The 24,593-nt window shown below is 52.1% G+C and overlaps 7 protein-coding genes across 8 annotated transcripts; 5 read left to right on the top strand and 2 right to left on the bottom strand.

The window, feature by feature from the left end:
* Window positions 1-226: 226 nt before the first annotated feature.
* On the top strand, window positions 227-3,036 carry PV10_03653. Of its 2 annotated transcripts, XM_016368129.1 has the most exons (3): window positions 227-430; window positions 511-2,364; window positions 2,443-3,036. In XM_016368129.1, the coding sequence occupies exons 1-2, from the start codon at window positions 390-392 to the stop codon at window positions 2,204-2,206; spliced, it is 1,737 nt and encodes a 578-aa protein (XP_016227647.1). In that variant the 5' UTR covers window positions 227-389; the 3' UTR covers window positions 2,207-2,364; window positions 2,443-3,036. The 2 variants fall into 2 exon arrangements, with proteins under 2 accessions (XP_016227647.1, XP_016227646.1); XM_016368128.1 differs by having other exon boundaries at window positions 511-3,036.
* PV10_03652 (uncharacterized protein) lies at window positions 2,305-6,664 on the bottom strand. Its single transcript, XM_016368127.1, has one exon. It carries the CDS (start codon window positions 6,087-6,089, stop codon window positions 2,637-2,639), a length of 3,453 nt encoding a protein of 1,150 aa, XP_016227645.1. The 5' UTR covers window positions 6,090-6,664; the 3' UTR covers window positions 2,305-2,636.
* Window positions 6,665-7,830: 1,166 nt separating this feature from the next.
* Window positions 7,831-10,244, top strand: PV10_03651 (uncharacterized protein). Its single transcript, XM_016368126.1, has 2 exons — window positions 7,831-9,114; window positions 9,163-10,244. Exons 1-2 carry the CDS (start codon window positions 8,116-8,118, stop codon window positions 9,943-9,945), a joined length of 1,782 nt encoding a protein of 593 aa, XP_016227644.1. The 5' UTR covers window positions 7,831-8,115; the 3' UTR covers window positions 9,946-10,244.
* A 551-nt stretch (window positions 10,245-10,795) lies between these two features.
* Window positions 10,796-13,854, top strand: PV10_03650 (uncharacterized protein). Its single transcript, XM_016368125.1, has 2 exons — window positions 10,796-12,391; window positions 12,442-13,854. Exons 1-2 carry the CDS (start codon window positions 11,091-11,093, stop codon window positions 13,661-13,663), a joined length of 2,523 nt encoding a protein of 840 aa, XP_016227643.1. The 5' UTR covers window positions 10,796-11,090; the 3' UTR covers window positions 13,664-13,854.
* Window positions 13,855-16,348: 2,494 nt separating this feature from the next.
* Window positions 16,349-17,445, top strand: PV10_03649 (uncharacterized protein). Its single transcript, XM_016368124.1, has 2 exons — window positions 16,349-16,467; window positions 16,527-17,445. Exons 1-2 carry the CDS (start codon window positions 16,413-16,415, stop codon window positions 17,378-17,380), a joined length of 909 nt encoding a protein of 302 aa, XP_016227642.1. The 5' UTR covers window positions 16,349-16,412; the 3' UTR covers window positions 17,381-17,445.
* A 230-nt stretch (window positions 17,446-17,675) lies between these two features.
* On the top strand, window positions 17,676-19,011 carry PV10_03648 (uncharacterized protein). Its single transcript, XM_016368123.1, has 4 exons — window positions 17,676-17,742; window positions 17,848-17,971; window positions 18,258-18,332; window positions 18,417-19,011. The coding sequence occupies exons 2-4, from the start codon at window positions 17,861-17,863 to the stop codon at window positions 18,627-18,629; spliced, it is 399 nt and encodes a 132-aa protein (XP_016227641.1). The 5' UTR covers window positions 17,676-17,742; window positions 17,848-17,860; the 3' UTR covers window positions 18,630-19,011.
* Window positions 19,012-19,252: 241 nt separating this feature from the next.
* Window positions 19,253-24,478, bottom strand: PV10_03647 (uncharacterized protein). Its single transcript, XM_016368122.1, has 2 exons — window positions 24,148-24,478; window positions 19,253-24,010 (listed from the first exon to the last, which is right to left on the bottom strand). The coding sequence occupies exons 1-2, from the start codon at window positions 24,261-24,263 to the stop codon at window positions 19,657-19,659; spliced, it is 4,470 nt and encodes a 1,489-aa protein (XP_016227640.1). The 5' UTR covers window positions 24,264-24,478; the 3' UTR covers window positions 19,253-19,656.
* Between the last annotated feature and the right edge of the window lie 115 nt (window positions 24,479-24,593).

Raw genomic sequence — 24,593 nt, 5'->3', positions numbered from 1 at the left:
TAGGTACCAAGGACTTTCTGTTCCTTGCCCATGTGCCCCTCCACATCCTCGCACATGTGTGTACCCATCCATTGAGTAGGTACCTAACTCAAAGCTCTAATCCAGTTGTACGGATTGTCTGTAGCCAGTAAAGAGTCTTTGCGCGCCAGCTTGGTGGAGAAATACCGTATCTTGGTGTACAGAGTAGTCATTCCAGGTCCAAATGATGCTTTACAAAACATTCTCTCATAGTCGTACCTTCCTCCAAATCCATATCTGTATTTCTGTTTAGACGCCGCCCTCACTTCCACTCTTCTCCCACTCTTCATCCATCCTCACTCCTTGTCAATCTCTTCATTCCCTCCCACTTTGACCCTTCACCTCACATGGTCACAATCTGAGCTTTCAAGATGCTTGCTCCGTTTGACTATTTCGACCACCGTCGCACCGTGTAAGAAGCACTTGTTCACTTCCTCGTGTTCTTCCATACAACTCAGTTTCTAACAGAGACCCCCCCTCTCTCCTCTCTAGTGCCATCAAGCAATCCGAACGAGCCTCTCGCTTCGCCTCTCTCCCCCCCTCCTATACCGGTCCCCTGACTGCTCAACAACGCACCATCCTTGCCACTCCAATCTCCTCCCTGGTCCAACAAGTTCACAACGCCTCCATCTCCCCTCTCGATATCCTGCGCACTTATGGCAAGACCACCACCATCGCCCATGCTCGCACCAATTGTGTCACCGAGCTCATGCTGCCTACTGCAGAACAGTGGATCGACGACGGACAAGTTAACCTCGACGGACCTCTCGCTGGCATCCCCGTCTCTCTCAAGGACAGCATCGCCGTTGGAGGCTTTGACCTCTCCGTAGGCTTCTCCCGCTACGCTTTGAATCCTGTCAAGGAGGACGGTGTCATCGTCAAACTGCTCAAAAAGGCCGGTGCTGTCCCCCACGTCAAGACTGCCTTGCCCATCACATTGTTGTCTTTTGAGTCGGCCAACGACCTCTGGGGTGTCGCCAAGAACCCTCATAATCCAAAATATTCCCCCGGAGGTAGCACTGGTGGTGAAGGCGCCCTCCTCGCTCTTAACGGCTCGAGGATCGGTATCGGTTCTGATGTCGCAGGCTCAGTACGTGCCCCTGCTGCTTGGTCCGGCGTCAACTCCATCAGGTGCAGTACTGGCAGATGGCCCAAAGTCGGCATCAACACCAGCATGCCCGGCCAAGAAGGTATTCCTAGTGTCTTCTCCCCCATGGCAAGGACTTTGGACGATCTCATCTACTTCACAAAGAGCTTCATTGGAATGAAGCCCTGGGACGTGGATTACACCGTCCATCCCATCCCCTGGAGAGAGGACCTGTTCCAACAGGTCCAAGCCGGTAAGAAGCTGCGAGTTGGTTACATGCCCTCGGATGGTGTCGTGGATCCCTCCCCTGCCATCAGACGTGGCTTGGACTTGACTGCCGATGCCTTGCGCAAGGCAGGACATGATGTTGTTGATATACCTGTGTCTGCATTTCCTCCTTCTGCCACCCCCGAGTTCGGTCTCCAGGTCGCCTCTATGCTCCTCTGCGCCGATGGAGGCAACACCTTTCGTCGACCCTTCCACACCTTTGAGTCCAATGATCCCGGCGCCGCCCAGATCAACTTTTACGCCGCTCTTCCGCGGCCCTTGAAGTATCTCTGGTATCTCTGGACACGCTACGTCAAACGCGATGCGCTCTGGGCCGGCATCCTCCGCCACTTCCACCCCCTATCCGCCGACCAGCAGTGGACATGGGTGGCCAAGCGTGAGGCCTACCGAGCAACCTGGTTCGACTGGTGGAATTCCCCTGACCAGTCCTTTGATTTCATCCTTACTGCCGGCAATGCTACCCCCGCCCTCCCCCACGGCGCCATGCACGATGCCGTCAGCTCCTGTGGATACACCTTCCTCTGGAACCTCCTCGACTACTCCGCCGGAATTGTCCCCGTCACAAAGGTCGACGCCATCCAAGATGCGCTGGACCCCAAGACCTTCCGTCCGAAAAACGGCATCGAGAAAGGTGCCTACAAGTACTACGATAGCGTCAAGATGGCCGGCTTGCCCATCGCAGTCCAGGTCGTAGGGCGCCGCCTGAGCGAGGAAAAGACCCTGGGTTGTATGCAGGTGGTTGAAGATGCCTTGCGGGCTAGCGGCCTGGTCTATCAACACCTCGACCCCGAGAACCTTCCAGAATTGGACTGATCCGCGGGCAGCGAGGACCTGAAATGGCTCAACCAGGGTTTTGCCTGCTGACAGCTATTATTGCGTAGCGAATGTGAATACGATGGCAAGACAAGAATGTGCAATCACTCGTCTGAAAATTCTTCATATCTTGTGCATATATAACCTGGTCATGCTTGGTCCGTCCCACTTGAATCACATCCTTTTGCTCCTGCGATCCACAATCTGTCAAGAATCTTACAAGACCTTTTTCCCAGTCTCCAAAGCGCCCCCGCTAAACCGATCCACCACAAAACTCCTGGTTGATTACGAAAAATATGCCGGCTTTATCTTGGTCTGTTGCCAATGCCCGGTGGCTTTCCCCCAGAAACACAACTGTGCCAGCCTCTGCCCTTCATGCCCATCAACGCATCATTCTTCATCGGGGGTCCATGTCACCTGAGGGGTGGACTCAATGTGCAGGTCGTCCATAGATTTCGGCAGCGCTGCCTTCGACTCCCGCGGAATCCGGGCTGTAGTGGATGTGGTCGCTGGCACGATGCTGTTGCACAAATCCCATCGTAGACGGACGATCTTCCAACACATCTGCTCCATGAGCGCCAAGCGCGCCCCCGGCATCGCGCAGATCCGTGGCATGAGATCGCACAGCCATGTTTTCATCGCCATCTCGCAGCACGCTCGAATTGGTCGACTCGGCTCCCGTCGAATATCGCTTGTTGTGTCCCGAAGACATCTGCGCGCTTGCAAATGGTATTCGATTCACCCCGAGATTCTGTGATGCACTCTTATTGTATGGGCTGCTGTGATAGGCATATGACGATGGCCCGACCCCAGACATCCTTGGACGACCGCCAGCGTCACCCCCGGATTGCCGTCTTGAGCTCTTTCGGGGTATTGCAGGAACCACAGGCACATCGGGAATCTGGCCGGGCGGCGGCCGTTTTCTGGATTTCCGTGATGCTTCAGAGCCTATCCGGCTGGGCAGCTCTATCGCTCCAACTGAATCAATCAGAGGCAAAGAGGGCGGATCTTGTGCCACGTGACCATCAGGTGATTCTTCATCAGAATCCTCGTCCACCGAAACGTCTTCGTAGACGCTTTGTCTCTGACTAGTCCGCGCGGGAGGTACGGGTGACGCAATCCGGGAGCCTGTACGATCCCGGAGGGTGCCAGCCGCTTGTGCATCTTCGCTGTCGTCATGGTAAGCCTCTGTTTCCTGGCCTTCCGGGATGGAACTTGGTGGGAAGAGCCCCGGGGGAGGGGCTCGGGCACTGCGCACGACCTCAAATCCTTTGTTCTTCTCCTTCGTCTTGCCACCCAAAACTCCTTTGAACCACCCTCTCGCCGTCGAGACTGGGCCTGTCGGATCGGCCGGCCCGGTTTTGAGCTTCCTCGACACGTTGGAGAGAGCTGCACCGCGCACCCCATAATAAAAATCGACTTCTCGCACTGCGTAGTTAGTTTTGGGACCACTGCGGTCGTTCGGAGTATCCTCAAAGTCATCGTTTTCTAGTCCTCTCATGGGCGTTGACGTCCCTTCACCGGCTTCGTCATCGAGTCCATGCTCCGTCCTCTTGGAGCCACCCAGAGACATTTGAGGCCGCGAGTCTGCGTCTCCTAGGGCATCGATGGTATTCCTCCTAGGAGGTCGATAATACGGGTCTCGTGCTTCAGTCGGCTTATGTAGGCCTACAATCGCCCCCAGAGATGCGGCACCGCTGAGCCGCTGCGTCAGCCTCTTTGTGGGAGTGCTCGATCCAACAGGAGAGTTCGTCGACATTGTGCGGCTATCGAGATTTTGACTGATCCTGTTTGAATTTCGGGCTCCGTCCAGCAGTTGGCCAGATGCGGCAGACATGCTCCTGGATCGCGTGTTGGCCATTTGTAACTGCTTTTGCTCATTCTCCATGGTGGACATCATGGCGGCATTGGACGACATGCTGTGGCGTGGATGCTCGCGTCGTGGCATGCGACGCGACAACTGCCTCATGCCAAACACCTTGGTCAAGCCTCCACGAGTGGCGCCGCCAGTGTCTTGTTCTCTCCCTCCAGCCCCAGCAAGTCTCGCAATGACCTCGATCAGAGTTTGAATGGCATTCAAGAAGAATCCAAAGACGAGAGTACAAGCGTGAATGACGAGAATGGCATATCCGATCCAGCCTCGCGAGCTCGATTCGACATTGAGGGAGGGCACAAAAGCGATGGAGAGCAGGATTGTGATTAATCGGATGACGGAAAAGCAAGTGTGATAGATGTTCATGGATGTGGCCGAAGGATATGGTCGGAAAGCGTTGATGGTCAGTATTAGGACAATTTCACAAATAGCGAGCAGCACGACTTGTGCAACGCCAGATTGTTGTACTGCTCCGATGGCAATTCCACGCATGAAATTGACCAAGATAGGAACCAAAGCAAAAGTGGCGGCATCATCGCAGTAGGTGTTGTAGAGCGGGCCGTAGGCAAGGAGAGTGAGGAGATCGTCGAACAGGAAGGATCGCGGCCTCGTGCGGGTGAAAAGGAAGATGAGTCGCATGGCGAACAGAAGAACCAGGACCAAGCAAACAGCGGCCAGGGCGACGGAGTATGCAGGCCCACGACTCGCAATAACCAGTTGGTAAAAAGACAAAGAAGTCAAGGGGAGCAGGAAGTAATTGAAGGCCACGCGGACAAGGTCTCCAATGGTGAAGGGAATATTCTTTGAGCGAAGGTCTTCGGCCGGTACGTTGGCAAGGTGGCGATAGATGTATCGACCGACAAAGCCGAGCTGGGTCAGGACGGTCACAGCAGCCATGATGACGACGAGCCAGACGATCATGTCGGCCCAGATATCTCGATCAGACGTCATGCCGACAAGCTGGCTCATGCGGTCAAGACCGTACCTGGTGTTGTTTCGGTAGTGATAGACACCATCGACGAGACATTGCGTACCATTACCTCCAGAAACGAAGCTTTCGTTGAAAAGGAGCGAGGACCAACCGACACGACTGACAGCGGGCTGGTAGAAGCCAGGGTAATTAAGGCTCAAGCTGCCAGTAAGGACAACGAATTGGATATACTGGAGGCAATCACCAAAACCAGGGGTGACGAGGCGGAGGAGATCTTCATCGCGGCCAAAGTTGCTGGACCAATTGAAGATGTCGCTAGAACCCCAGGGGCTGAAGACAGCGGCTGCAATGGTCGCAATGCCAACAAATATGAGGATGGCCAGAGGCAGGTATCTCAAGATGTCTTTTAGAAGCCCGCCAAAATCTGGGGTGATGGTAGCGGTGACACAACTAAGATAATTGCCCTCAGCATCACCTGACTGGACCCTGAGGGTGGCTTGGATGGAACCAAAGGCGTAGCTGGAGAACAATCCATGGGCGACGGAGAAGGCAGACAGCTCAGCAACGTCACTCGCATTGGCATAGAAAGATGGGCTCAGCGGACATTCACCATGGTCGACCGAGTCACAGAATCTGCTGGGAGGTGCATTCCAAGGAGTATAGCTCAAGAAGTCGTAGCGGGCGAAAAGTGTAGTGTAGCGATTGTTGGCCACATCCAGGTCGGGAATTTTGCCAAAGGTGTCATTCGGATTTGACCAGGCAGGGTCATCTGGAGGAGGGAGAGGCTGATCGTACGTCCGGCCAGTGACGTTGCCGTAGATTGTGACGTTGAGGTCATGGTCACTCGAAGAGGTGTCGAAGGTGGCATGAACATGGAGAGGAATGAATTGAAGAACTCGTGGACTCGAATTGACAATGTTGGATGCGAGACAATTCCGAAAGTCGACTTCTGCGGCAGTCGCGAGAGCAGTGCAACCGAGAAGAACGAGGAGAGGACGGAAAAGACTGCAGTTGAGGGGAGATGAATGCGCGGATAGCGGGACTCGAGGGTGTCTCCTTGGATTCGATGTCGTCTCCATGCCGCAGTTACTTCTTTTTATAGTGATGAAATTTTGAGATCCCTCTATTGGACGATAGGCCACTTGAGGCTTAATAGAAAGGCATGTTGAAGAGGCAGATGACACCGTATGATGTGCAGGTGGGATGAAGAGGACTCGAAGGGCTTGTGCGGGTTGTGAGGACAAGAAGGCGCCAATTCGGTAGTGTAGCTAGAGGGGCAACGACCAAGATAGAGTTGAGTCGAGTCGATGGGCAGGTTTCGAAGAGGAGGATGTGAGATGGTGGAGTGGCGGTAGAAGAGTGAAGTTGCTCAAAACAGAGCCCACGTTGTCGTCGGGGTTTCGATCAAGGCGGGTGGAATTGAGGCAAAATGATGAAGGGAACGATGGGGAAAGAGACTCAAGTGAAGTGCGGATAGCAGTAGATGGTGAGGAATTGCAGTTTCGAGGATGGAAAGAGGCAAGAAGTGGATTTTTGGGATGAATAACGAGTGAAATCAAAGATAGAAACAATAGAGTGGAGATGGGAACCTGGAATCTGGAGCGATGGATGGACAGATGGAGAAGCAAGATGCAGAATGGAACGAGGGTGGATGGTGCCCGTGGATGGTGGATGGTGGATGATGGAAATGGGTTTGAGCGGCAGACGCAGAGGCGGAGGCTACTGAAGCAAAGGCGTGGCAGTGGCAGGCTGCGCAGGAGAATTGAGAATCATTATGTGGAGCTTGGATGGCGAGACTCCTCAACCACTAACTCATTAGTTGTGTTGAGTTATTACTGGTGGCCAATGTCGATCCAAGACTGTCTCACTCGTCGTCGCAGGCTTTCTTTGCCATGATTTTTGTTTGAAATAGGAATAATACGATGGGTTGTACTCTTATTGGTCTCTTTTCCCAGGGCAGGGAGATGATCTGTACTGTAGTCAACTAAAAGCCGAGACAGGCTCTGTACAGACTTTTCAACCGAACCAGACTGCAGATGTGCAAGAGAGGAGTTGTGACGTAGACCCAGTAGACGAGGTACCGACGAGTAGTAGTTTACAGTAGTTGCGGTAGTCAAGTACATACTCCTTGATCTTGCCTCGTGCTAATCATAGACGATGCAATCAGGCGTTTTTGCCGACCTAATCCGACACAGACACGGCAGACACGGCACGTATCTACAGAAGATGTACTCGTTTACACTGGCACTTGGTAAAACACTGAGAGGCAACGCCTATTTGCTAAAAGTTACAAGCGTGGGCGGAGGGCACCGGGGTTCCAACACATGAAAGTCGTCTGGTTCGCTAGTACGATACTCTCGTAGGCTTCTGGGACGGGACCGAGGCGGCTCTTGTAGAGTCCGCTTCATTATCAATGCTTGGGTTAGCAGGACCACTGTATCTTGACTCTTTGCACCTCTTATTCATGCTTACAGTTCAACTCAAGTATAAAATGGAGGCTGTCGAAGGTCGGTGCAGAATCAAAGTACCTTATTTTATACTCACAGGAGGCGACGAAGAGAATGCGGGTTGCAGCGGTGCCTGCAAGTACCTAACCTAAGTAGGTATTTTCCTTAGGTCCCTAGGTAGGTACCTAAAAGGTGGCTTAGGGATGTACCTGCTACAAACACCTGCATCTGTTACAGCCTACGGGGCTTGACTACGGAAGTCGCCCGGAAGTGGCGTCCCATTCGATTCGTATCAAGTTCTGACTAAAGTGACTAAAGTGACTAAAGTGACAACGTACTGTACATTCCCTCACCCACCCAACCACTACCCAATCGTGATATCTTCAAATACCAACAGGTCCATCTCAAGACTTCGTTGCCTAACCCTCGCCACTTCAAGAACATGTAACATTTACCGCCGACTTGGTCAATTGATCTTATCGCCTCCTTCTTCTACCTATGCATTCCTTCGCGTCACTTCCTACACTTCTCCAAATCCTACCGTCATTCCCATTGACACGTGCTCCTCAACACCAAATGCCATCAGCCATTCAATTCTTTGACCATCGCCTTCAAATCACCACCGCGGTGGCCCGATAGGTGTCCTCTGACACTGAAAATGTCTTCTCCGGAATCCATAAGCTCAACCAGCAGCAACAACCCCTCTGATCTCGAGCCCTCACAACCCGCGTACCATCCTTTGCCGCAGCCTCCGTATCAACCACCTACCCTTCCCAATCATGCCTCTACATCCTCCTCATCTTGGTCTCAACGGCCACTACCTGAACTTCCACATCAGTCTGATTCTCTCACAGCCAGTGCTCTGATTCCTGCTACTCCCCATGATCGTCCACTTCCAAATCCATCAGAAGAAACCCTAGAACAGCGCAGGCAGAGCCTTAGAACCTCGGATCGAAAACGAAGACTAACGAATCCGATTCACGATGGAGCAAACAGAAGACCCAACGACCCTTATACCAATGGTTTCTCAGATCAATCTCGTGCCGATAACACTTCGATCTCCGGCTCGAGACCCGTCACAGATGTTATAGACTTGACTGGGACTTCTCCGTCGAGAGGCCCCAACAACGACCTTGCAAGGACGCCTTCACAAAATTCCAGGCAATATACCGTGCCTCGCTGGCAGCCAGACTCGGAGGTTCATGAGTGCTTCATTTGCAACCGGCCATTTTCCTTCATGTTCCGGAGGCATCATTGTCGAAAGTGTGGGCGGGTAGTGTGTAACGAATGCTCTCCTCATCGCATCACCATTCCTCGCGCCTTTATCGTACAACCACCACGGCTCGACCTGTCTCATTCGCCCACGCTAAATTCGACTCAAGTACGGTCAGGCGAAGTCAGGCCGCGGGCCCAATCCAGTTCCCAGTGTCATCAGCTAGGATCCTATCTCGATGGAGGGGAAAAGGTTCGACTTTGCAACCCTTGTGTTCCCGACCCCCAACCAAGTCCCGCGACCAACTATTACACCACCTCAGGTTTCTCTCAAAGTCCAAACGTTCCTGGCGGCCACATGAACCATCCAGCACAAAGCAGCTATGCCGCTGGACACAGGCAGACCATGTCGTTGTCGAGCGTACAGAGGCCATCGTTTGCCACCGTGAGAAGATTTTGTATAGCTTTCGAGACTTAGCTGACTTTTATCCAGGATGTCCATACTAGCATGCCAATCCAGGACCCACCAGCTCTCCCTGCCGCTCTACCGCCATCTTTGCCCTCTACATATGCCAACACGGGTACCCATGAGCCCGCTTTCCCTTGGTTTGGGTTCTCCACAGCTTCATCGCCGTCCCGTCCTCGATGGGCACCATCCTCCGGACCGGCTCGACAGCCCAGCGACCTTGACACAGTACGCCCACCCGTTTTTCCAGACACATCCCAGAATGTTCTCAGCATGCCCGGGATGCCCAGAAGCTTGGACAGCCGAACGGCCCGACCTGAACATGCGGGTGCCTCGCACAGCGCACCATACCGGCCCCGAGGCTCGTCGTTGATGGGAGACTCCCGACCCATAGCGACTCGGGCATCGCAGAACCCCTTTGTCACGTCTCGTCGAGTTCGCCTAGCGGAAGAAGATATTTGTCCCATATGTCGACGTGCGCTACCACCTCGAGGCCCAAGTGGAGATGAGAGTGCGAGAGAAGCCCATATTGTAGACTGTATCCGAGCACGAGACCCCGGATACCAAGATGAAGGTGGTGCTGGTGGGGGTAGCAGCGGAATGCGAATTCACATGTTGCCGTTTACGGCCACAGAAAAAGATTGCGTGGGCGAAGATGGCACCACTCAAGAGTGCTCGATATGCATGGTTGAATACGACGTCGGGGATGAATTGGCTCGCCTGGAATGCTTGTGCAAGTTCCACAAGGACTGTATCGTGGAATGGATGTCACACAAGGCCGAATGCCCATTACACAAACTGTTGACATAGAATGTCTTTGGGCCAGACTTACGGGTATTATGACATGACGACAGTAATGATGACGACGACGACGACGATGTTGAGTGAAGCGTGAATGTTGTGCATTTGAAGGCTGGCAGACGTGTATTGAATTTATGAACGCGGTCTGATCGAGTTCGTTGATCGCAGGGTCACTGCAGGCAGTCCCTTGGGATAGGCATGTATTGGCTTATACACTTGGTACAAGAGGAAATATTGGATATTCACTATGGGATAGGAGGTGCGTTTGAATTATATCTTAAATGCTATATGATTGCATGTAGTTAGCCATTCTTTGCATGTGAATATAACCCCTTGAGGGTTTGGACTGCAAGTGTTGGAATCACGGTCGCACGCGCCGTAATCGCGAGGACTGTACATACTAAGATCCCGTAGCTGCCATCATGAAAGGGGCTTAACATTGTGTACGGAGTATGTGTGTCGAGATGTTGACCAGGCTTCAGGGGATGAATACATCTTGTCTGACGGCAGAATAATTATTCTGAATTGCACTTTGTCAGCGCGAATCACACCAAGGTGGCACACAGATTCTGGAATTACTTTTGCCATTACAAAGACATGGAGTTCTATTTTGGCAGGTCCGATAGGACCAAGTCAGCCCACCTCCTGCCCACTCATCTACTGCAGGAGTCGGCGGGCGCCCATCTGCACCTGCCGCCTGCGCCTGCGCCTGCGCCTGCGCCTGCGCCTGCGCCTGCACCTTGGCCCCCTCGGCCTACGGTTGCGCCTGCCACCTGCCGGACTTCGCATTGAGTTAGGTTTGATGTTGTTGCGACTGTCCCTCGTCAGCTTCATCCTTCACCTTTCATCGTCCTCTCATCCGCGATACTCTCACTACACACAACTCCCAACATCGCCAACAGCTCTTGTCCAGATACGCGTCCAAAAAGTCTGCCGGCCAGTCCGATCGCCAGCCTCTCTTGCAATGATACAGCTACCACCTCTCAATCTGGAAATCCGTCTGTTGTTCCCGATCTAGTAACCCCGTTCTTGGTTGCTCATCGGTCTCTTGCAACGCCGACAGGCGACTTCTATCACCGACCATCCGTCTTCACCCACCAGCGGCGTCCAGAGGCGGCCAGCGGCCACAGCACCATCCCACCGCCCTCTCTACAATGAACATTGATCCTCAACTGCGCGCCTCCCCTCCTAAACCACGCGACTCGTTTCCAAATGGCGTCCCTCCCACAACCTATTCGCACTCTCCCATGCAACCTAGTCCAAACAACTCTTACCACTCCATCAACACTCCCACCTACTACCAGAACCCCCCCGCGCAAGATACTCCTGAAGACCTCAGTACCTCTCCCAATCCACCAGACCCCAGCGATCCAAATGATCCAAACGACCTCAAGAGGCCCCGCGCTTGCGAAGCCTGTCGCCAGCTCAAAGTAAAGTGCGAACCTGACGACTCACACCCGCAAGGCTCTTGCAAGCGGTGCGCCAAAGCCAACAGGCAATGTATCGTCACCGCCCCCAGTCGAAAGCGCCAGAAGAAGACCGATGGCAGAGTCGCCGAGTTGGAAAAGAAGATTGATGCCCTGACAGCCACTCTTGCTGCTCGAGGCGGCACTGACCCCGACCTCACCCTAGACCCCTCTGTTGGACACCCGCAACATACTCCCCTTCCGCGCCCATCCTCCTTTGCAGAACAATGGCACCCTCCGTCCGCGCCCCATCCCCCTCCGGGCCCCATGAGTGTTCGATCTCCTCCGCCCATGCTGCCTCACCAGCAGGGCCTCAAAAGGAAGGTTGCCAATGAATACGAATACTTCGGCGGCGAGCTACACAAGTCTGGCCCCCCCGTCTTCAAATCAGCTCCTCCGCCCAACCACTATCCTTCCCCTGCTTATCAAGAGCCAATACGCCCCAAGGCGGACAATGAGGACTGGGCGGCCTTCGACGTCATTGATCGTGGACTCATCGACCTCAATCCCGCCCGGAAGATATTCGAGAGATACGTGGCTGAGATGTGCGACCACCTACCTCTCGTCGTGTTCCCACCCAACACCAGCGCCGATGATATCCGCAGACACAAGCCCATGTTGTTTGCCACCATCGTTGCCATTGCCAGTGGCACCATTCGAGCCGACCTCCAACCCAAGTTAATTAACGAGATCACCAGAGTTTTGGCCGACCGAGTCATGTACCGGGGGGAAAAGTCTCTCGAGTTAGTTCAGTCGATCCAAGTCCTAAGCTGTTTCTATCAGCCTCCCGAACGCTACGAAGAATTGAATTTTAATCAACTAATCCACGTGGCCGCTGTCATGGCAATGGATCTCGGCATGGGCAAACGTGCCAAACGACATGCCGGCGGTATCTGGCGCCCATATCACGAGAACAAAAAGCCTCTGACAGACCCCAACAACGCCGAGACTCGTCGGTGTTGGTTGGGTTGTTATTACATGTGTTGCAAGTAAGTTGACATGTCTTCCTGCTCCCATCAGAATCGCTGACACCGGGCAGCTCTTCCATGTCTCTCCGTCGACCCCTACTGATTCGGTGGAGCCCGTATGCGGATGAGTGTATCGAGGTACTCACCACTTCCAAAGACGCTCTACCCTCAGACAAGTGGTTCTGTCAACTGGTTCGCGCACAGCACATTGCCGAGGACGTTGGCCTCGAGTTCTCCATGGACGATCCGGCATCTCTCCTCACCTTGAACGATAGCAAGACCCAGTACCACCTCAAGGCATTTGAACGTCTGCTAAAAGAGTGGTATGATGCAGCATCCCCCGAGATCCTCAGCAAGCCACTCTTCAAACACTCTCATGGAATCATCAATCTGTACATGCACGAGATTGCGATGCATCACAACCACAACATCGACGACTTTCGACCACCTTTTAATACCACTCCGATTGAAGGCCCACCGGACCCGGACAATGTCACTCCGGCCCATATCGAGGCTCTTACCACCTGTATCGAATCTGCCCACGCAACATTTGACGCCTTCTTGTCCATGGACATCAGGACGCTTCGCGCTATTCCTACGCTTTTCTTTGTCCGCAATGCATACGCGGCCGTTGCTCTCATCAAGATGTACTCAGCCGTGTCGGCCAAAGGATCCAAGTTCGGTGCCATCTTTAAGACGCAGGACTTGAGGGTCGACTATTATCTGGATCGTTTAAACGATATCTTGTCCAGGACAGCCGAGGGAGGCAACAGTAGAGTTGCCCAAAAGTTCAGTCTGATATTCAACATGCTAAGGAGCTGGCATTTGAAACGAACAGAGGATGGCCCGGTGTCTCGACAAAGGACCCCGGCTGGTAGGGGGAACGCTCAACAGGCCTACCGGCCAGCTCCGCTTCCACAAGAGCCACCGCCCATGAGCTGGAATCAGCACCCTCGGCCATTGATGGACCAACCCACTGCGCCGCATGTTCAGCCGCGGAACGGTCTACAGATGTTGTCTGATGCCGCCATGGGCCCTGGCCCGCCACCCTCAACCGTCCTTGGGCCTCAACCTCCCCAACATCCACAGTGGTTGCCACAACAACCCATTGGTCAAATGCTCCCCGGTGTCACCGAGATGTCGATGCACAACCCCGGTATGATGGGCTATGGTCTGCCTGGGCAGGAGTTGGGACCCATGGACTTTACCTCGGATGAGCTGATGGCCTTTGGATTTGGCGATGAATTTCTTGCCATGAATTTTGGATTTGAGCAGCCAAACTGGGCAATATGACATTTTCCTATTTATGGCTGGTGTCTTGCAGAATTTGGTCGTCGCCAAGGTTGGTGAGAAAGGTGGCGTCGTGCATGCTCTGCTGCCATGTCCATGACGGCAGATGCCCTATGTTCCTGCCTGTGTATAGTAATTTCTGACGAATCTATGTCTTAACGGCCGTGAATATCATGCTTTGAAATGTCTACGAGTTGACGGGAATTGATACGCAACTGTGCTATACTTGAGCATCACAAGAGCCCTAGAATTCATGAGTCTCCTTGCTACAGTCTCTCACTGACCCCGATTGTCACTGACGCCACTTTTTGGCCACACTGACCCATTCCGCAAGTCTGCACATTGTATTTATTGTGTCATGCTTCTACCTATGTAAGCTATTCCGCGAAAGCTACTTCAATGCTCTGAATCACTTCAGCAAAATCATTCCTCGGCCCCCCTTGCCATTGCAAAACATCTTCTTCCTTAGCCCATGACCTGCATTGACTATGCTGGAGCGGGCATGAAGATCCTCGTCATCGTACATCTCTCACGCCACCATAGCTGTCGTGTTACACCTGAGCTTCGAGCAATTGAGAACATTTTACGGGCGTGTCGCGGACCATGTAGCTCTCTTCCCAATCCTAACAAACATCCGCACTGATGACATCCCACCAGTGTTGTCGAGTCTGCTCTTTGCCAGCAGCATTCCATTCGGAAGTCTTATGAGAGGTCCTTTCAATTGTCATTACTGAATTGTTGTTTGACCTCATCAAGGGCAACACCGTTTTTCTCAGGACCCTTGGATGCATCTTGCTCTGTCTTCTGAGTCGACGATGTAACCGCTTTGTCAGCTTTGGCGTCATTAGCCTCAGCAGGACCAGTGGCGGTATTCTTGTCATTGCTATTGACACTAGTGTTTCTTGCTTGGCTACGAGGCTTCGTGCTATTCTTTTTCTTGCCCTTCGAGGTGGCTTGGTCGACGTCCTTGGCATTGGCAAAGGTAACGGCTTGTAGTTTCACATTCTCTTTGTCTTCTGGAACCTGACCGTTTGTCTTTGCGGGGTTTGGTGCATCAGGCTTTGTGCCGTTGGATGGAAGAGGTGCTGCGACTTCGGCGTTGTTGCCATGTCCGTTTCTGGCTCGGGGCTGACGCCATTTGATCTTGCTGAGCCATCTGGCTTGTCTGAGAGCTTGACCAGCAGTAATCCGATCTTCGCCTCGCATGCACGCGACCGCACGGGCAATGCTGCTGGTAGTCTACATCCTCGAGTTAGTAATCACTCGTTCTGGCCTTTAGGTCGCAGTGATCACTTACGACTTGGTCAGAGTTGAGGATCCGAATCAAATCAGATGCAAGAAGAGCAAGCTCAGCACCTTGAGCACCCGAGATCTCTGGAAGTGGCCTGGATTCGCGAGAAGCGACGACAACCTGATAAGACAGGGACATTGCTGCCTGGACGCCTTGTTCAGTGGCTCTGTCGAAGTGGTGGCGACGCTTGGGGGTAGATCCGGTATTCTCGTGTTTCAAGTCTGGTGTTCCATTTTCGTGGGCTTGGGCTTCGTCAAGATTCAAACGAGTCTTGACAGGGTCCTTGGTAGAGTGAGAGTGGGTAGGGCTGGGGTTAGCAGCAGGGACGTTGGTATGAATCGACTCCATGGTGGCCATCTTGTAGAAAGCGGATGTCAATGTCAATGCCCAAGTCAATTTCAATATAGAGACTTAGATCGGTAGACTTACAAAGACGGTTGCAGGAATTCGACCCAAAGCGAACACACTTCGGAGAAGGGCCTGGTAGGCAGATCGATCAAACGAGATCAAAGGAAGTTGAATAGGAGGCAACCGGGTGTCGATTGAGCAGAGATTGAAATGGCTGAGAGTGAGAAAAGAAAAGGAGTTCAGGAAGCATTTATATTCGGGGCAGGCGTGACTTGAGCGGGTTTAGTTGATCGGTGCCTGCAGTGACTTTGAATTTAAAAGCAAGCAACTGTGAAGGACCATAAATCTCTACCAGTTCCTCAACATCTGCAGTAACGCAGATTGGCGTTCTGCCTTTTTGCTGTCAAAGACGAGTTTGAGGAAGAGGTTGAGTGCAGTGTTTGTCAAGGGAAGCAACAGCAGGTGTCACTTGAATGGGAGCTGGATGATTGGACTTGATGGCATATAAACGATTCAACCCATTCAACACAAACTTGCAGTCTCCATTTATGGGCATGGTGCGCCGAGAGCAAAACAAAACACGCAGGAACTCACTTCTAGTGACAAACAGCCATGGCTTCAACAAGTATCAGTACCTCTGTCTCTGTTACAGCCTCTGCATGATGACATTCAAGGCTCAATTGTGAGTGTATCAGTATTGCCTCAGCGTTCTTCGCACTCTCAGTCATTTGCCCTTCATTTTGCATCCTACCAGCAGAATCACAGCGAGATTGAAATTAACCATGGTCAGTCAAATAGATCGGGGCACTGCTGTTGAAGAGCAACAAATGCCAGTAGATGAGGCACAACGACTTCTGCCCGCAGAAATCCTGGTGTTGAAAGCAAAAGTAAAGTGTCTGCTGTTGAAGATAGTTCCGGGTAGTTAGGGTAGTTAACGGTTAAGGAGAAGAGCCAACTCGGCTCACTTGCCACAATAAGGGAGCCCCCTCAGCCCAAAATGTCCCCCACTTCTCCAACCTGATATGCCAACCTACTTGATTTAATGATATGTAACAGCCAACAACGAACAATTCTTCCACATTTACCTACACAACATCCCACGATTCGATCAGAATGGCTGCTCTCCTGAAGAAACCCTTGAAGCTTGCTCTTGTGCAACTGGCATCAGGTAAGTGGTGAGTGCCATCACCCCACACCCCACCATAACCTCCTCTGACATCCAACCAGGCACGGACAAAGCCGCCAATTTGGCCCATGCCCGGTCCAAAGTTGTAGAGGCTGCCAAAGCCGGAGCAAATCTGATCGTTCTCCCGGAATGCTTCAATTCTCCCTACGGCACTCAATATTTTCCTCAATATGCTGAAACCATCCTCCCCTCCCCTCCCTCCAAGGACAAATCGCCATCGTGGCACATGCTGTCATCTGTTGCCGCAGAGACGAAAACATATCTTGTCGGCGGAAGCATACCAGAATTTGTACCCGAGACCAAGCAACTATTTAACACCTCGTTGGTGTTTTCGCCAAGTGGAGATCTCCTCGCAACTCACCGCAAGACCCATCTATTTGACATAGATATTCCTGGAAAGATAAAATTCAAAGAAAGTGAAGTTCTTTCTCCAGGGAATAAAGTCACTATTTTGGATCTTCCTGAATATGGTAAGATCGGTCTTGCCATCTGCTATGATGTCCGCTTCCCGGAACTGGCTATGGTCGCCGCAAGAAAGGGTGTGTTTCTGTTTGTCTATCCGGGAGCATTCAACACAACAACAGGCCCCATGCATTGGGCGCTACAGGCTCGTGCAAGAGCCATGGACAACCAGATATATGTTGCAATGTGCAGTCCTGCACGAGATCTCCAAGCGTCATACCATGCTTATGGACATTCTATGGTGGTCAACCCTAATGCAGAGGTTCTGTCAGAAGCGCAAGAGTCTGAGGACATCATCTATGCCAATCTTGACGAGAACAAGATCGAGGAAACTCGAAAAGGCATTCCAATTTATACCCAAAGGAGATTCGACGTCTATCCTGATGTGAGTGCTGGGAAGGTTAGCTATAAGGACGAAACAGATCACTCTTAGCTTCTGCACCAGAGCAATTTTGTAACTCATATCTTAGAGGTCAATCCGAGAGACTTTTTCAAATATTTATGATTGCTTCCTATACACGCCGTCAGGCTATTGTTTGTGAGACGGCAATAACAATTTTGACATAGTGCAATAGCATTGCAAGCATCGCGATCTCCAGTGCATGCGCCTCGCAAAGGTCGAGTGAAGTCACGTGACTATGAAATCTTGGCAATGCTAAGCCCGAAGAGGACTAACCCACAAGTTTGCGATTCAAAGTTATTCCATCGACTTTGGCACCGCAGCGCACCTTGACTGTTGAATTTCAACTTCGAAAATCTCATCGTCGCCAACAACCCTATCTGTCCATTGGAACTGTAAGATACTCCTCTTCATATCTTTCCTCAATCCAACCAAAGGGCTATCACAGCGCTGTATCAGTTCAGTGGAGTGATTCAGAAACGCTAACAATTTTTTCCCAGACCGACCTTCACAATGGCCAAAGATAATCCCAAGACTCAGGCGAAGAAGACGACTCAGAAGAAATCGCGATCTGCGATCTCTGATGTCGTCGCCCGCGAATATACCATCCACCTTCACAAGCGAGTATGTTTTACCCACCAGACCAACCCACCGTCCCGAATGCACACCGCCAGAGAACCCCTTCTTCCACCTTCGTGGGTGAAGTAAGGACGAACAGCCCGGGCCATGGAAATTTTTATTTCGTGAAAAGATGGACGTGAAACGCACCATTTGAATGGTCTTTTCCAGCAAACAATCAGTTTTGTGAAGTCCACCCGAATGGCTTGATTCTCGTCACGACGCACATCGCAACCACGTTTGACAAGCATTTTGGACGGAAGACTGATCTATACACTTTCTTGCTCTGCAGGTCCACGGCATCAGCTTCAAGAAGCGAGCACCCCGCGCAATCAAGGAGATCCGCAAATTCGCTCAGACCGCTATGGTAAGTAACAGGATTTTCCCCAACCCTCTCTGGGGCCATTCCAGCTGCGGCCAGCAAAACAGAACAGCTAACACTCTTGCGCAGGGAACATCCGATGTTCGTCTCGATCCACAATTGAACAAGAAGGTCTGGGAATCCGGTATCAAAGGTGTTCCCTTCCGTCTACGCGTACGCATCAGCCGAAAGCGTAACGACGAGGAGGGCGCCAAGGAGAAGCTGTACAGCTACGTCCAGGCCGTCAACGTTAAGGACAAGGAGGTGAAGGGACTGCAGACTGTTGTTGTCGAGGAATCATAGGTACATGCCAGATGAACTTGGCTTCGAAGGCATCGATTTTGCATGACTAGGTGGCGCCCGAGAGCATGAGGGTCGAAAGACCTGGTGGATGTTATGGCCAAATGTTCATCGGTCTGGTGGCCGGCCCCTTGGGTCGTCCTGCGATGAAAAGCAAGGATGGCTACCGTTCCCTAGGTGTGTAGGCCCTTCGGCCGAACATCTTGAGCCGCTCAGCGATTGAAACTTGGCCTACTAGTTTCCGATGGCCATCCTTCTCCAAAACTCCATATGTTAATCAGATATGGAAGTATTCAAATGAGTCACCACTGATCACTCAAGCTGATCACACATCACTTGTCTTCGTTCCTCTCGCTAAATAACTTTCAACTCGCTCACGCGATGCTCCGAGTCTGGTTTGTTTCCCTCATCTTGTGATATAGCCTCCTGCGTCATGGACGTAGAAAGTTTTCCTCAGACAGCAGAGATCATCAAATGTAACCACTAATTGGAGTGAATGACTGCAAATCCTAGGACAGAGGTATTATTCTGACCTAACACTTATAGTGATCTCTCTTTATGATGATTATGTACAGTACACACAATGAGGTTGGAGTCCAACCAACACCAAGATTGACTTTTGTAGACCGAATCGTCGGCTCGACTGTTCCTCGGATGATTGATTGGCCCTCGACCAGCCAGTGGCAATGATTGAAGTCAACCACGGAAACTCTATGTAAAACACGGCCTTTAGAGAGCCATAGATGAAAAGGTCATCGTCGACCCTGCGCTTTAGAGATACGCGCTGGTGACAATGTATTTACTTTCCAGCAGGTTTGATCGCGACGTTCTGCGTCCCGATCAAAGACAATTTTAGCCAACGCCAACGCTGTGCATCTGTAGAACCAGCACTGTGAACTGTAACATGACCCATATGGGCGACAAAGATCCGCATTATTCCGGTTGCAAATGACCTCCACCGGGCTCATCTCATTCTTCCACCCAGCAAACATTCCCCTTTTAAGGTACCTCATCTTGTCAAGATACCAACTCATGCTGCTTTGTTGTCCTCCAATATTCTGGTCAGCTCTTCAGCCATCTCTGGTGTCTTGACTTTGAACACCCATCGTGAAAGGTTCCCCTTGTAGAGAAGCGTGCCCTTGACGGCGCCACTCTTTTGGGACGGCATATTCTCATACGATGTGCTCTCAATCAGGTGAGAATTAATGAGAATAGAAGCACTCGGCTCGACTCTGAACAAGACTCGTGTCTTATTGGTCGTCTTATCCTTCAATACTCGTGCAAGGCCTACGCCCATCGAGTTCCAGTCATTGGGCTTCAGCTTTGTACCTTCTGCAGAATCTTTGTTGACAAACATGAGGGCCTTTGAACGTCCTTCCCACAGACAGTCCTCATTCTCTTCTCCTGCTCGAGATTCCATTAAGGATGCTTGGGGATCAGTCGACTCTTCCGTATCATTGGTGGCGACGGATTCCGTATCAGTCAACCCAGGTGAGGTAGCTCTTGATGACATCGCCGAACTAGCCGCAGACCCGCCCCCAAGATGAGACACTGCACCGAGAAAGCCAGGGGCAGGAGACGATGGCTGCGCGCCAAAGCTGAACCCAACTTTAGGCGCTTCGGCTGATTTAGAATCTGTGCTAGAAGTACCAAACAGGCTGCCAAAGGGCTTTGGTGTAGAGGCTGAACTAGTTGGCCCAGGTGATGCAGCAGTGAATTTGAAAGACGGCGCTGACGTCTCCGAAGCCCCAAAGGTGATGGGTGCCCCTTGTTTCCAAGTATTATCAGTCCCTGGTGGTGAGGCGAGGACCGACCGCGACAGCGGGTTACTATCCACAGCTTTGTCGCCATTACTTGGGGTGCTAGGCCGAGATCCAAACATGCCTTCTCCAGGGATAGGTCCGTTCTTGGTGAGGCCGCCCGCAAAAATCGAGGCTCCAGGAGTCGGTGCTCGAGATGCTGCAGGTGGAGCGGTAAAGGTAAAAGTTGTGGCAGGCTTGTATGCGGGAGTCGAATCGGTCGTCGAGGGCGTGATGGGAGAGAAAGTTGGCTGCTCAGGGGTCTCTTGGCCAATCTGAGAGCCCCAAAGAGATTTCTTGAACGCGGGGTTCTTCGCCGACTGAAAGATGGCACTGGAGTCGTCCTCTGCACTGTTCTTGATGCCGTTTGGGGTTTCCTTAGTTTGAGCAATGTTAGGGTTAGGCTCGATTCGGTCGAAAAGGCTCCTCCCAGCATTTGGGCTGGGTGTCATATCGCCGTCATGGCCATTCGCCTCGTCATCCTCATCCTCATCGTCTTGGTTGGGGGCGTCATCATCAGGAGAGTTGTCGGAGTCGTCTTCGTCACTGCCACCAGAAGCTCCAGCCTCGTCTCCATCTTCGGCGTCGTTTGTGTCTTCGTTACCCTCAGACGAGCTTTGATTCTCAGTGGTATCGTCCACGGCTAAATGGGATTGTTTCGCGGCGGCTGCTCCCAAGCTCGCAAAGGGGTTAGGACTTGCAGTGGCACTCGGTGCTGAGCCTTTCTTGACCAGAAATGATGAACCAAGTCCACTACCTTTGAGGGCGTCTGTAGTGCCCCCAGACACAGACAATGCCGTAGAAGACTCGCCACTCTTTTGGCCGAAGGAAGGCACGAAGCCGCCGCGGGCGATAGCTTCAATCTTGGCTCTTTTCGCCCTTTTTTCTTCCTCAATCTGCTTGTAGAAAGTTTCCTCGTCGTCTTCGTCAGAGTCAAATTCTTCCGCTTTTCGCTTCTCCAGCTGGCTCTTTTCGAATTTGTCAGCACTCTGTTTTGCCTGCTGCCCAAAAGCTGCCATGAAATTTGCCCCGCCAGTACCAAACTTGGGCATTTCAAAGGCAGGCTTAGCGGATGATTTCTTTGGTGTAGTACTTTCTGCGACAGTCGACTTTTGATTTTCCGTCTGAGGAGTTTCGATCCGGCTTTCCTTACTGGGGCTTGCAAATGTGCTGGAAGATGGTCCAGATAGTGCTGAAGTGGAGGCAGTAGCTGGTCTATGGCTCGACGACGGTGTGGTCGCCAAAGTATTCGAACCCGAGGCAAGAGACGCGAAGGGGTTTGAGGGGTTGGGGGTGGTGGAACTCTGAGTGGAGGATGGCTGCGAAGCGATACCTGCAAAGGAGTTGAAAGGCTTGGCCTTATCAGACTGGCTGTCACTTGAACCCGGTATCATGTCTCGAAACAGTTCCGTAGCTCTGGAAGGGCTGGAACTTGGGCCTGTCTGTGCAGCAGGTGAGCTGAGAGCGAACAAAGACTGGGGTTCGGAAGTTGTCGAAGTCGCGCTAGCAAAAGGAGCTGTCGAGGGGATGGTCTTGCCCACAGATTCCTCCGAGCGGGTGCGCTTATTGCGTGAGCTCGAATCATCCTGGTCTTCCGCCCGATCGGATTTACGTTTCGCACCCGCCAGATTGCGTTCATACAGACCAAGAGATTCCCCGATGCTTTCCCTTGCTGCAACATAATGTCGAATAATATTGTCGAAGTCAAATGACCTCGGGTCAACTCCAGAGAGCTTTTTCTGCAGACCGACGTTTAATGAATGCAAACGATAGTTCCGATCGTAACTACGATACTGTTCCGCGGGCAGAGATCCGGGGATGAAATGTGCGGCTTTTGTGTAGACTGGCCGTGGAGTTGTCTCGGTGACTTCAGACAAGGTAGTAGAGGTAGTCTCCCGGCCAACAGTCTGAACAGGCGGCGCCGATTTTGGGGTAGAGATTCCGGAGATAGGCTGGTTGGAAACAGATTGTGGGTTGGCAACACTAGCTTGTTTCTTGACTCCGTCTTCGGTGGCATGAACAGTGGGTTTGTTCGGCGAGGTGGATGCTACACCAGGCGTGCTATCTGCAGGAGAAGGCGTGCCAAAAGAAAAGGCAGATTTGGTCTGCGGACCTGTACTTGCACTAGCAAAAGGCTTGGGTCCTTCACTGGACGGGATAGGTGGGTTGGAGAGAGGTGTTGCTGAAGGTGCTGAGCCAAAGAGATTAGACCTCAGGTTGTTGCTCTCGGTGTTGGAATTTGTGGGAGAGAAAAGACCAGCACTCGAAGGAGGTGGCGCCGCAGTCTGCCCAAACGCAAAGCCCGGTGTTGATTTGACCGCCTGTGCGGCAGGCTGTCCAAATGTAAAAGCAGGAGCATGTTTGTCTGCAGGCTTCTCCAATGCAGGGCTAGAAGTACTTGTGGCCGCAGGAACTGATGACGGTGTGGAATTCGCAAGACCAAAGAGTGGTTTGACAGGCTGAGGAGTCGTGGTTGGCTGACCAAAGAGGCCGGCAAAGGGATTCTTGGGAATGGTTGTATCGGCATCAGGGGCCTTTGCTGGAGAAGTTCCTCTTTCAGGACTTGCTTCCTCGGTTTGCAGGCCGAACCCCGAAGACAGCGGTTCTCCTGAAGTCGTTGCAATCGGGGTTCCAGAAGTTGGCTGGGATTTGCCAAAAAGAAACGATGGTGGTGGTGCATTAGATGTCGCTGATTCCTGAGATATCGATGACTTTGGAACAGAAAAAAGTGATGGTGTCTTGGGTTGATCTTGATTGCCTGAGATTTCTTTCGCAGGTGAGAATCCAGGCAGTGGTGCTTGTGCCGGGGTTTGGGCCGAGAAGAAAGTGGAATTTGGTGGCTGTCCAGCTCCTGGGGTTTGCGCAGGGGCAAAGGTTGGAGCGCTCGACGTGCTCGTTTGGCCGAAACTGAAGGAGGGCTTTTGGCTGGGTGGAGCAGATGTTGGTTGACCAAATGTAAAATTTGAGGTTTCGGGTTGAGATGAAGCAGCTGTGGGAGCGAAGCCCGAGAAAGACGACTGCTGGGGCTGTTTGGGCTGTCCAAGAGAAGCGAAGGGGTTGCTAGGTGATGCGGTAGCTTCGGGTTTGGAAGAACTGCCAAACAGACCTCCTCCATTCATACTTGGAGTACTATTACTGGGTTGAGTCGATCCGAAGTTGATACCACCATTTGCCTGGGGCTGAACCGACTGGCCAAAGGTAAAGTTCGAGGCAGTTGTATTCGCTCCACTGGAAGCGCCAAAAATATTGCCTATAGCGGGCTTTTTCTGAGGACTCTCCATTGAAGTATCTTCTTGAAGGACAGTTGCAGACTGGGAATTACCATTTAAATTGGCAAAGGGGTTGGAGACGGACGAGGGATTGGGGGCGCCAAAGGTAAACGAGCTCGACTGAGGAGGGGCTTGAAAGCTAAAACCGGTACCGGTAGTGCTGTTATCTTGTGGAAACGACTGGGCTGCACCAAATGTAAAACCATTGACACTGCCGAACGTTTGCTGTTGTGCGGGTTTGGTAGGTGTTGCGGCACCACCGAAGGAAGAATGGGATGGACGATTTGCCCCCAGACGACTTCTTGGCTGAGCGATTCTAGGAGCGAGTTAGCAGAGAGGCGCAGAAGAAAACAATGAGTGAAAGGTAACAGAGAGGATGCAGGGGGGAGAGCAAGATGAAAGAGGTCGGCGACGATGAATTGTATAACAAAGAAAGGAAGTGGATGGACGAACTTTCGCTTGGCCAGCTGTGCTGCAGTAGACATTTTGGGCTTGTCGCCGGCAGGGTCAAAGTTTGCGGATGATCCGTTTTCTTTGGTGATGTATTCTTCGGCGACACGTTTCGGCATATCACTGGTGGCCTGGCAGAGGCGGAGAGGAGAGGATAGGACGCGGGAGGAGTGGAAGGAAATTGATCATCGAGATGGACGCGTTGAGGTGATGGGTTTATCAAAGTTAAGGAGGAGGGAAGGTGACAAGGAGAAATCAGACGCAGGTAGAGTCTGGCACGTCGAGTCACCCTGCGCGGTGAAGAGATTCTTGTCCTCGTAGTTCAACCAACGGCTTTTTGGTTGCGTCGACATTGGGACGGAGTCTGTCCAAACATCTTCAACTTCTACAAGTCGAGGCTTGGCACCAGTGAGAGGAGTATCACGTGACATGCGGCTTTCTTTGTTTCG

The sequence above is a fragment of the Exophiala mesophila genome (genome assembly GCF_000836275.1).
Source record: "Exophiala mesophila strain CBS 40295 unplaced genomic scaffold supercont1.2, whole genome shotgun sequence".
Lineage (NCBI taxonomy): Eukaryota > Fungi > Ascomycota > Eurotiomycetes > Chaetothyriales > Herpotrichiellaceae > Exophiala > Exophiala mesophila.
The sequence above is the reverse complement of the archived record's forward strand: the minus strand, read 5'-3'. Positions and strand labels throughout refer to the sequence as shown.

Bases quoted from the DNA above. Each gene is read 5' to 3' on its own strand.
- PV10_03653 (XM_016368129.1), top strand. From the start codon at position 390: ATGCTTGCTCCGTTTGACTATTTCGACCACCGTCGCACCGT. The intron at 431-510 runs GTAAGAAGCACT...TCTCCTCTCTAG, and splicing joins TTCGACCACCGTCGCACCGT to TGCCATCAAGCAATCCGAAC.
- PV10_03652 (XM_016368127.1), bottom strand. From the start codon at position 6,089: ATGGAGACGACATCGAATCCAAGGAGACACCCTCGAGTCCCGCTATCC.
- PV10_03651 (XM_016368126.1), top strand. From the start codon at position 8,116: ATGTCTTCTCCGGAATCCATAAGCTCAACCAGCAGCAACAACCCCTCT. The intron at 9,115-9,162 runs GTGAGAAGATTT...ACTTTTATCCAG, and splicing joins AGAGGCCATCGTTTGCCACC to GATGTCCATACTAGCATGCC.
- PV10_03650 (XM_016368125.1), top strand. From the start codon at position 11,091: ATGAACATTGATCCTCAACTGCGCGCCTCCCCTCCTAAACCACGCGAC. The intron at 12,392-12,441 runs GTAAGTTGACAT...GACACCGGGCAG, and splicing joins TGTTATTACATGTGTTGCAA to CTCTTCCATGTCTCTCCGTC.
- PV10_03649 (XM_016368124.1), top strand. From the start codon at position 16,413: ATGGCTGCTCTCCTGAAGAAACCCTTGAAGCTTGCTCTTGTGCAACTG. The intron at 16,468-16,526 runs GTAAGTGGTGAG...ACATCCAACCAG, and splicing joins TCTTGTGCAACTGGCATCAG to GCACGGACAAAGCCGCCAAT.
- PV10_03648 (XM_016368123.1), top strand. From the start codon at position 17,861: ATGGCCAAAGATAATCCCAAGACTCAGGCGAAGAAGACGACTCAGAAG. The intron at 17,972-18,257 runs GTATGTTTTACC...CTTGCTCTGCAG, and splicing joins CCATCCACCTTCACAAGCGA to GTCCACGGCATCAGCTTCAA. The intron at 18,333-18,416 runs GTAAGTAACAGG...ACTCTTGCGCAG, and splicing joins AATTCGCTCAGACCGCTATG to GGAACATCCGATGTTCGTCT.
- PV10_03647 (XM_016368122.1), bottom strand. From the start codon at position 24,263: ATGCCGAAACGTGTCGCCGAAGAATACATCACCAAAGAAAACGGATCA. The intron at 24,011-24,147 runs GTTCGTCCATCC...ACTCGCTCCTAG, and splicing joins GCACAGCTGGCCAAGCGAAA to AATCGCTCAGCCAAGAAGTC.